This window comes from Microtus ochrogaster (genome assembly GCF_000317375.1).
Source record: "Microtus ochrogaster isolate Prairie Vole_2 chromosome 14 unlocalized genomic scaffold, MicOch1.0 chr14_random_1, whole genome shotgun sequence".
In the NCBI taxonomy this organism is placed as follows: domain Eukaryota; kingdom Metazoa; phylum Chordata; class Mammalia; order Rodentia; family Cricetidae; genus Microtus; species Microtus ochrogaster.
Window position 1 is genome coordinate 20,512,822 of NW_004949096.1, and position 10,246 is coordinate 20,523,067.

At 43.0% G+C, this 10,246-nt stretch overlaps 1 protein-coding gene across 1 annotated transcript in view; it reads left to right on the plus strand.

Moving 5' to 3' along the window:
- Ptprj (protein tyrosine phosphatase, receptor type J) overlaps positions 1 to 10,246 on the plus strand; it is a 165,929-nt gene that overhangs the window by 116,781 nt on the left and 38,902 nt on the right. Inside the window, exons 2-5 of the mRNA XM_026787719.1 lie at positions 1,994 to 2,018; positions 6,286 to 6,549; positions 7,952 to 8,188; positions 9,149 to 9,361. Coding sequence (XP_026643520.1) covers positions 1,994 to 2,018; positions 6,286 to 6,549; positions 7,952 to 8,188; positions 9,149 to 9,361 — 739 coding nt within the window. The remainder of the gene's footprint in view (positions 1 to 1,993; positions 2,019 to 6,285; positions 6,550 to 7,951; positions 8,189 to 9,148; positions 9,362 to 10,246) is intronic.

Sequence of the window (10,246 nt, forward strand, 5' to 3'; positions counted from 1 at the left end):
CTTCCTTCCTTCCTTCCTTCCTTCCTTCCTTCCTTCCTTCCTTCCTTCCTTCCTTCCTTCCTTTCTTCCGTTCTTTCTTTTTATTATTACTTTTGTTAAGACTGGAAAGGAACATGCTGATGTAATATCTTTTATAATTAATTTTTAAACCTTCACTGATCCCTAGTGTATTTCTCTCCACGTTAGGTGGCAGAGCTGCTGGTTATACACAGGTCCTCTGTAATTGAGCACCAGGCTTCAAATCCAGACCCTGCCACTCACCTTCTTACTAATGAGTTGTTTGGAGCATTGAGTAGTGTTGGAGAGCTGTTTAGAACATATCTGGTAGTCAGCGCTCTGTGACTTGAACACACGGGGACTCAGCTGTGTTCCCTTTTCCTCATCATGTGATTTTACCTGTGCCAGTGACTTAAGGTACACAAGACCCAGACTTAGAAATACCACACCCTGCTTTTGCATACATCCTTGTTTGACATCCCCTGCCACATTGCACCCAGGTCAGGTGTACCATTTGTCTGTCTTCCTAAGGCGCAGCTGCCTCTCTGCTTTTCTCTGGGATAACAAGGCTGTTGGCTGCAGCCCTGGGATTTCAGAGGAGTGCTGGGCTCTTGTAGGTGCTTCATGCTGGCATGTTGTGGTAGTGCTCTCTGTCTCAAGTTACTTTTAGACTTACCTTATTTCCCTTGCTTTCCAGCAAACAGTTGGAGGGCAGGATGCAGGTCTTTTAGGATTTCAGGTGGTTCTAAGATGAATGAATTCCAGGAGGGACAAAAGCGTATAGATACCAAGGAGAGATGTACCGTGGGCAGGTGCCAGGACTCAACCTTCCTAATGTGTGGAGGTTTTGTAGTTAAAGATTGTTTTTAAGTACTGGGCAAAATATGCTTGCTTTCTTGTGCTAGCCGTGAACTTCTTTATTTTCCTTCCTCTCCTGGGACCCATCACAGAGGCATTGATTGACATATTGCCTGACCTTGGGAATGCCTTTGCTCCTCCTCAGCTTGCTTGTTCTTTCCTGTGGCATTTTTGAGCCTGCGATATGAACTGTGTTCGTGCTCATGTGGAGGAGACAGTGGCAATGGAGGGGGAGGGTGCTGAGTTTTCCTGGGTGGTTACTGAAGAGACTTTTGAATGGGTGACATCTTAGGCACCTAGGAAAGAAGAAAGAAAGTTTTGTTGGCACTGTCCTTTTGCAAGAGGGAATAAATATGTAAAGTTTCTAAGGGGGAAATTAGTTTCAAGAATGTGAATGTCACCAAGAGTAGAGAGCTTGATGGGTAGGTAAGGTAGACTTTAATTCTAAGGATGGTCATAAGTTGCAGGACATTTCTCTTCTTTTTATTATTTTCTTTTTCACAATCACCATACTTTGGAAATTCCAATTTCCAAAAGCATGTATTTAAGAAACAACGAAACATACAACTGCAAATTCATTATATGTTGGGGAGATGATTTATGGCATGGTCTTTCTCTACCCCAAATGGAATATTGACATTGTCAACTAAATCATATTTCACTCCTTCTCAAAGTAGCATACCAGATGATTAAAAAAAAAAAAAAAAGACTGCCGTCAGCTGACATACTGAAGAAGGTGAACGATCCAAGCCCCCTGACTTTCCACTTCAGGCTTTACCAGTCTGCTGGCTCTGGACTTGGCTGTGGGAAGAGCCTTTGGTGTCCATTTCCATTTGTTCTGGCTCAGACAAACTTGGTTTGGCTTTTGTGTCTGCCTCAGTTCATCTCACAGAGGCAGGAGGGAGAACTGGCTTTTGGAGCTCCAACAAGTCAGCAGCCTCATGGCCTCCATAGTTAATCCTGTGTCATTGACTTGAGCTCTCCCTGTCTTTAAAGTCCCAGACACAATGACTGTGGCCACCAACCTTCCACAAATTCAAAGCCCATTCCCATTAACAGGTCCCCAGCTGCTCTGTTTCTGATTTGCATTTCCATGGCTGAATGAATCTGCTGACTTCCTTTTTCTCTTCCATTACAGGTCCTGTGCACAGGTGCAGGTGAGGGTGAGTACCTCGCTCCTTCTCATTCTTTCTTGTGTTGTTTGCTATTGTCCCCTAGTGGTCATAACGCTCACAGAAAACTGTGAAAATCCACTTACTTTCTGCTTTTCCTTAGAAGCCAAGTGAAAGTAGAAGCAGCAAGTGAAAAGAGAGTCAGTTCTTCAACCACAGCTATAAAAATTCTGGGTTTTCTGAGCTACGTGGGGGTGTACTCCTGCAGTTTCAACTCCTTGGGAGACTTTGTTCGGCCAGAGGTCTCTTGAACTAGAGAGTTTGAGAAAAGCCTGGGGGACACAGTGCAACCACCAGTTCATAAAAACATTGGACTTTCTATGATTTTTCTCTTGCCAGCCTATCCCCATGGGTGAGAGAAATGAATTAAAACTGCAGCAGTTATTTTCCTATTGCATGTGCTGTTATTCTGCAAGCACTTTTTTGTGTCACTGTTTGACCTTTAAAATGTGGTGTTGTGGAATTTTCAAATCTCTTCAGAAGCAGAGACAGCCTCCTTTGGTTTTTAGTATCAGCCTGGGGATGGGGCTGTAGCTCATGGTTGGGTACTTTCTCAGCATGTATGGAGTTCAGGGCTCCATCCTTAGAACAGTAAAGCAGAACAGAATCCTGTCCCCCTGAGTCTGAGGGTGGTGTGGAGGACCGAGCTCCAGCCATGGCTAGGTGCTTTTTTTCCTTGCTCTACAGGAAGACAAGATAAATATGCTTTTCTGACGATCTAGTAATGATGGTTTTTATAGCTAAATACATCTATCTGAAAGCAATTCTGGGATCAGATCATTACTGTTGGGGCTGGAGAGATGGCTCAATGCTTAAGAAGCTGGCTGCTCTTCCAGAGGACCTGGATTCAATTCCCAGCACCCACATGGACCTCATAACTGCCTGTAATTTCAGTTTCAAGGAAGCTGACACTTCACACAGACATATATGCAGGCAAAACAGGAATGCACATGAAATTAAAGTAAAGAAATTATTTTTAAAAAGACCTTACTTTTCTGTAGACGAATAATAGTAGTTAGTATTTTAAAAATGCATATTCTTTTGGAAAAAATTGGTAGCTTTGGTTTGTCTCTAAAATTCAGGAACATTTTTTTCACTTCTTACTGGATAAAAAACATCCTAGAGCCTAGGATTCCTTGAGATATGATTAGCTTGGTCTCATTGTGCTATGCAAAATGGGACCAATCTACTGAACCCTTCTAATAAGGCAAATCTTTGTTAGCAACAGTAATATGCAAAGGTTTTTACAAATAACAGGGAACCACACAGGTGGTATCAAATAAGCTAGTAGGGGGGCTAGTAGGGAGCTGGAGCCACTGGTCTGCAGAATCCAACCCCAGAGCTATGCCAGTCACTGTCCATAGTTTATTTTCTTATAATTGAGGAGCTTCTCTTTGCACACAGGTGGCTGTTTTCTTCCTGTGTCATCACGGGACTCCCCCAGCCCCTGTGCCTCTATACTAATGTGCTCTTCTTAAAAGTGTAGCAAGCTTTCTTGTCGGACTATCTTTGGATTACCAGCCCACAGATAATGACCTGGAGACTTCTTATTAATTATGAAAGCTTGGCCTTAGCTTTGGCTTTTTCCCAACCAGCTCTTATAACTTAATCAAACTTTTATTTTTTTAGATCTATGTTCTGCCACATAGCTTGGTTACCTATTCTTCGTGTTGTACATTTGACTGAGTCTGCTGGCGAATTCTCCCATCTAGTTTTCTCCTCCTCCTCCTCCTCCTCCTCCTCCTCCTCCCCCCTCTTCCCTCCCTGGAAGTCCTGCTTATTTTCTCTGGCCTAGCAGCTGACCATTCAGCTTTTTATTAAACCTATCAGAAGGCTTCTTAGGCAGAGACATATCTTTACAGAGTACACAAATATTTTGTAACATATGAGGGCATCTGTTTTATTGCAAGAGGCCACACCCTTATGACCTCTCTTGAACTTAACTCCTTGATACACACTGTCTTGCAAGCACACACATATTTGGAGGTACTGATGTTTAATATTTTAATGTATGTTTTTTGGGGATGACACAATTTAGCCCATAACATACATGATTTAGGCTCAGCCTCCAGAATTGATTTCTGGATTAAGGTTATAGACCTGACCCATCTGTAGAGTCACTGTGATAGGCAGCAGGGTGAGTAACTGAGAAGATGTTTTCACCACATTCAGAAGGTATCTTAGTTGGGATTTATAGTGTTGTGAAAAGACACCATGACCACAGCAACTCTTACAAAGTAAACATTTAAGTGAGGTGCTGGCTTACAGTTTCAGAAGTTCAGTCCATTACCATCATGACAGGGAGCATAGCGGCATGCAGGAAGACATGGTGCTGGCTACATTTTGACTAGTAGGCAGTAGTAGAAAGTTGACTGACTGTCACACTGAGTTGAGCTTAAGAAAAAGACCTAAAGGTGACACACTTCCTCCCACAAGACCACACCTACTCCAACAAGGCTGCACCTCCTAATAGTGCTGCTTCCTCTGGGGAACATTTTCTTTCAAACCACCTCAGAGGGTGTGATGGTTGTGTAACCCCAGCTTGACTACCCACACTGCTTAAGTAAGGAAAAGGACTGAGTTCTAATTATAGTGTGTACCAAGGAGGCCTAAGAGACATATCCAGGTATTTTCTCCATCGGCTGCAAATACACATTTTTCTGCACTGGAGATCGAGCACTGTCTGGGATAGACCTATGCTAGGCTACAAAATATATCTTACAAGTTTAATAATTCTGAGAGCTCTGCAAGTATTTTTCAAAATCAAGGAAAACTAGAAATAAGTTAATAAGAACTTGGGAAACTTTACAGATGTTTGGAAATTAGCAACACACTTTCAGATAAGCAACAGTGTAAGAAAAAAAGGAATTAAAACATTTGAGAGGAAGACTATATTTCAAAACACACAGGATATGACAAAAACATGTCCTAAGAGGGAGGTTTATATTAATGAATGGTTTTGTTAATTCCTCCATAAAAAGATTAGAAGCCCATTTCAACAACACATTAAAGACTGTTCATTGTGATCAAGTGAGATTCATTCCAGGGATTTAAGAATGGTTCAGCATATGCAAACAGTGTATCTGATATGTTAGATTAATAGAAAAGACAAAATCCACAGTATTATTTTAATAAATGGAGAGGAAACACTTAGCAAAATTTGAAAAAGCTGTACTTTCTACCCCATGACTATTGAAATGTAGACATCTATCTCCCCATGTTGCTCAGATTTTCTGTATGAATGAAAACAATTCTGTTCTTAGCATGTCTTTTTGCTACTGACAATGGCGCTGTAGCTGTGCTCTTGCAGGTGAGCTGAGTAAGTGGAAAGTGCACATTCTGGGCTGATAGATAGCATGTCGGGGAATTGCTGACGGGTGCTGCCGATATACTTCCTCCTCTGCTGTAGTTGCCACTTTGTTCTCATCCCCATTATCACTGCTTGCAAATGGCAGCACCCAGTACTGATGTGAACTTTGTAGAGGAAACTCATGACTGAAGGGGCCTCACAAGATGATCCCTCAAGTGTTTCATTTTTCTTTCTCTTCCTGTCCTTTCTATAAACTGGATAACTTTACACCTGCCCCGAGGTGAGGCACACCATCCCATTCATGCTGTGGTGTTACCTGCAGTTTCCCCAGCACCTTAAGATTAAGGCTTTACTTTGTGTTTTGCTGTTCCTGGGCATTACTCCTCAATCTTGAACTTAACTAGGGTACATGCACTTGCTAGTGTCACTGTGAGTAACCATGTGGCTTCCATTGGTTTGGGATTTGCATACCTGGCATTGTACCAAGGATGAAACTGATAGCCTAAGAGTTGAGATGACTTTGAATAAAATTATATGACTAGGGGCTTTAATGTCTTGTCTGTTTTGTCATGATGGCTTACTAACCCTTCACAGTTAGGATGGAGTAGTTTTAAGGGGATCACTCCAAGTCACTCAGTAAGTTGGTAGAATAGGCAGTTTCCCAGACTTCTTTTGCATCTTAGATCTCTCTGTCTCAGCTAATGTCAAAATTCAAATCTATGTTAAACTCGTAGCCAACGTGGCTAGTTTCTATTTGTTTTGTCTTTGGTTTAGGGACGTATTCTCATGCATGAGTACATGTGTATTTGGATGTATTTTATTTCAGGAAAGTCAAAGAGGCAAATGAAGAGAAATGAAATTGAGTTCTGAAAGGTAGACATACAAGGTAGGCTTTATTCTTATATTTATTACATGTAATTAATCTCTCTCTCTTCTATATTTAAATAGCTTTGAGCCCTGTGTTTGCCACTGAAGCTGTCTCTAGCCCAACCAGTGTGGAATTAACATGGAGGCACAACGATTCAGCGGTTTCAGAGTACACTTACAGAATAGAGAATAAGATGGAAAAGAATCTGACGTTTACTACTGAGAAAAACCAAATGTCATATAACATCACAGGCTTAAGTCCAGCTACTTTCTATACATTCTCCATTACTCCAATGGCAGCCAATCAGACCTTCGGAGACCCCACGGACAAAAATGTCACAACAGGTAAGGGACAAGGAACATAGCTGGTGGCTATAGTAGCAGTAATATGGGAAGGGAAGGAAAATGTCTTTATCCACGTTAGAGTCCTCAGGAACAGGGTTCTGTGGAAGAGATCGCATCAGACACTGTGCGTGACAAACATTATTTTGTCCTCATAAAACCTGAGGCTGAAGGTAAAAACTGTGATATGGAGGAGTTAACTTTCTTCTAAGGTTCCTTAATACTGGATATTAAGCAATTGAATTGGAACCTGGAGAGCCTGATTCTAGCTGTCAGAGTACCATGGTATCCAGACAGCCACCAAAATCATTAAACTTTCTAGTTTATTGGTGTTTAATTCTTTAATAATAAAGACAGAGAACAGGGGTTGTAGCTCAGTGGTATTGGTGTTTGGATCCTCAGTACCCATGTGGTATGTGCTCGGTGGGCACGGAGGCCTCCATGTAGTCCCATTTAGCGACAACACCCAGCAGCCCACAGTGACGTAATTTAGAAATCTTTGCATCTAGATATCCAATGTGAGAATTCAGATAAAACGTTGATCAGTCACCTCATGCCATAGCTGGAAGCTGCCTTAGGAGTGCTTTGCAGTCAGCTCCCTGAGACCTCAGGCAGGGGTCTTCTCTGGAATACATCACTTTTGCCTTATCTGCTTCTCTGCATTCTGGTCTCTCCACCGAGCACACCAGCAGTGTGTGCTCTTGAGCGAGTCGTCCTGCCCCTCTGGTCTCCTTGTTCTTCTATCACAAAGTAAAGGGAGCAGTGCTGGGTGTGGTGGGACGCTTCTAGTTCTAGCGCTCACGAGGCAGCGGTGAGAAGATGGTTGGACATTTGAGCCCAACTTGGGCTACATGGTGAAACCAACTAATCAAGCAATAAAATAGTCACAAAAATTGAAAGGGATGTGTGTTTCTTATGGTGAAATGGTTTAATTCATGTTCCCATCCAGTAAATAAGGTGATGCGAGGGCCTGGGCAAGTCTTTTAGAAAATTTCCTTGGCATTGGATGTCTCCTGGGTTAGAATATCTGGGCATTATAAAATCATATTGTTTGCATTATTTTGAACTGAGACATCTAGATTTAGAAACAGTTATTTTTATATGCTTTATTTTTAGTGTCTAAAATAAGTACAGTTAAATGCCACTGTGTGGGAGAGTATTTTAAAGAATTTCAAGTTCCTATTGGAGTTAGTCTTGAACAGTGACACAGAACATACGCAGTTTTGATTTTAAGGTTTGTTCCTTCTCATCTTTTCAGAAAGTGTTTGTCCCCTGCCCCTGTGATGTCGTGGGGACGTTTAGATTGATACAAATGAAATATGGGTCACTTTGAAGTGGCACTGATGTAAGAAAAGATGATTGCAGATACCTCTTCCACTAATACCAACTTTGTGTTTTTGAACAGAACCTTTGCCAGTGACTGATCTCCGAGTTGCCTTCATGGGTGTGACGCAGGCCCTTCTCACCTGGAGCAACACAAATGGCTCTGCCTCTTACCGGATGCTTCTTGAAAGCTTTGGAAACTCCCCAGAGTTGACTCTACATTTACCCATCAATTTTTCAGGCCTGACGCTGGGGGCCCAGAGTAACTGTTCTTTCCCAGAATCAAAGGAGACACAGAATGACTTACTGGTTACAGAAGGTGTGTTACAGAATTGTGCATCAGGTTCTGAGTGTATCATTGACTGGATTTTAAAGCATACCGTTCATGTTTTTGTGTAGGGTCTTAGAATCGCTGGAGGGCTGTAGTCTGAGCTCATACATTTGTGAAAAAGGAAGAGGGCTCATGTTTTACATGTGAACATGGGGCTCAGTATGGTGGTAGGGCCGGAAACTTTTGGATTTTGGAATTCAGGAAGTAGGTAGTCCTTTTAAATTTTTCCTCAGGTAAACAGATGCCCAGTGCTAACCTAAGGATGGTCCAAGCCGTCTCTTCACTGAGGCAAACAGCAGATGTCCTTTGGAGTTTCTTTGGAGTTGTTTGTAGACTTTGTAGTGTTCCTAGTGGACTCCTCAGTAACTGAAATGAGGAGGGACGGAGACTCAGTCTCCATTTTGCATCAAGGAAACAGAGATACAAATTGGGGATTAGGGTCAGAAATCAGATGTTAAATGATAGGAATGAAAGATAATTTATGGCCCTGACAGGTCATCAAGCCTTCAGAAGATGCGCCCCTCTCATCTCTTCTCCCGCTTTGGTCTATGTGACAGGTTGCTTTTCAGGGAGAAATGGTCATGAGCTTTTCCCGTTTCATCCCCTGCTATCCCTACCACCCTCTCAGGTGTGGTCCTGGCGTGGCCTGTGGTAGCTAAGGTAGAGTTATGGAGTGGTGGAAAACCATGTCCCAAAGAGAGGAAAATGGACCAACATATTAGAGTTCAAAGAAAGATACAAAATATCCATGGTGTTTCTGGGGTAATAGTACACAGTGAACTAATCTGGTTCTTTACAGGGAACCGGATCTTTCTCAGGAGGAGGCAGAGAGTAGATATTTATGGAGTACCAACTGTGGGCTTGTTAGATGTGTCATTCTATGGGATAGGGTGGTGAAAGGTGGGGGATATATCTTTTTAATGTCTTTGCCTCCTGTGTTTGAAACAGATACTAATGGTAGCAAGAGAAGCCCAGTGGCCAACCTGTGCCAACTCCACAGGAACTTTCTCGACTCCGTAGACCCTTTTTCTGTCCAGGGTCCCTCCCTAGAGGTCTTGCTCACTGGGCTAAAGCCGGATACTGACTACAGCGCCGTCGTTTACTCTCAAGCAGCAGATGGCACAGAAGGACAGCCTGGGAATAAAGAAGTGTTTACAACAAGTAGGTTGGATTTTGCGAAATGGCTTCAGCCTGAGCCTCCCACAAAAAGTTTTATCTTGTGCAGTTCTCTCTCTCTGGATTATTTCTCTTAGCAGTTAGTTCTGTTATTAGCAGGATCTTTCTGAGAGAGATTTTGGATAGATCCCGTGCACTGAGTTTCTACTTACCTCTGTGGCCATGACGTATCTGTTGTGAAACTTAGTAAAGCATTGAGCAGGGGTGTAGATGCGGGATGCCACCTCACCTCTGTATCTGCGGATTAACCAGAGAGCTTCTGTTTGGGCCTGCCCTTGGGATTCATATTGAACTTTCTGTCGAGACACTTGCTGGCCTCACATCACTATCATTAGCTGTGATTCATAGGTGCTCCCTCTCTTGAGTTCAGTATTTGGAAGCTTTTGTGATTGGTACTAATGATGGAATAAGGAGATGTATGGTTCCTGGTCTTGGAGATTTTTCATATGGATGGGGGCTTGAGATAAACATGCACGGAAACACCTGCCTGTGGGCCCTTTGACCTCAGGAACAGACCGCAGCTTCGCAGCTCTCAGGGACTTGGTGTACACTGACTTAACAGAAAATATTTTGAAAGACTGCCCTAGGTCAGCAGACTTAAGTGGGTAAGGGCGAAGGCTGGAAGAGCAAGGACAGAAGACAAGCTGGCATCCAGGTGGTATGGGGCCACCCTAGATCTGGTGATGAATTCTGAGTCCCCAGATAAATGTTGTGTGTGCTGGGTGAGGGAGGTGTTGACCCTTGGCTCTCACGTGAGTGACTAGCAGCAGTTCCTCCCACCAAGAATGTTGGGTGCTGCTTTGAAAGGGAGTGGGGCTACTGCCCAGGTGGTACATGGCTACTGCCCAGGTGGTACATGGCTACTGCCCA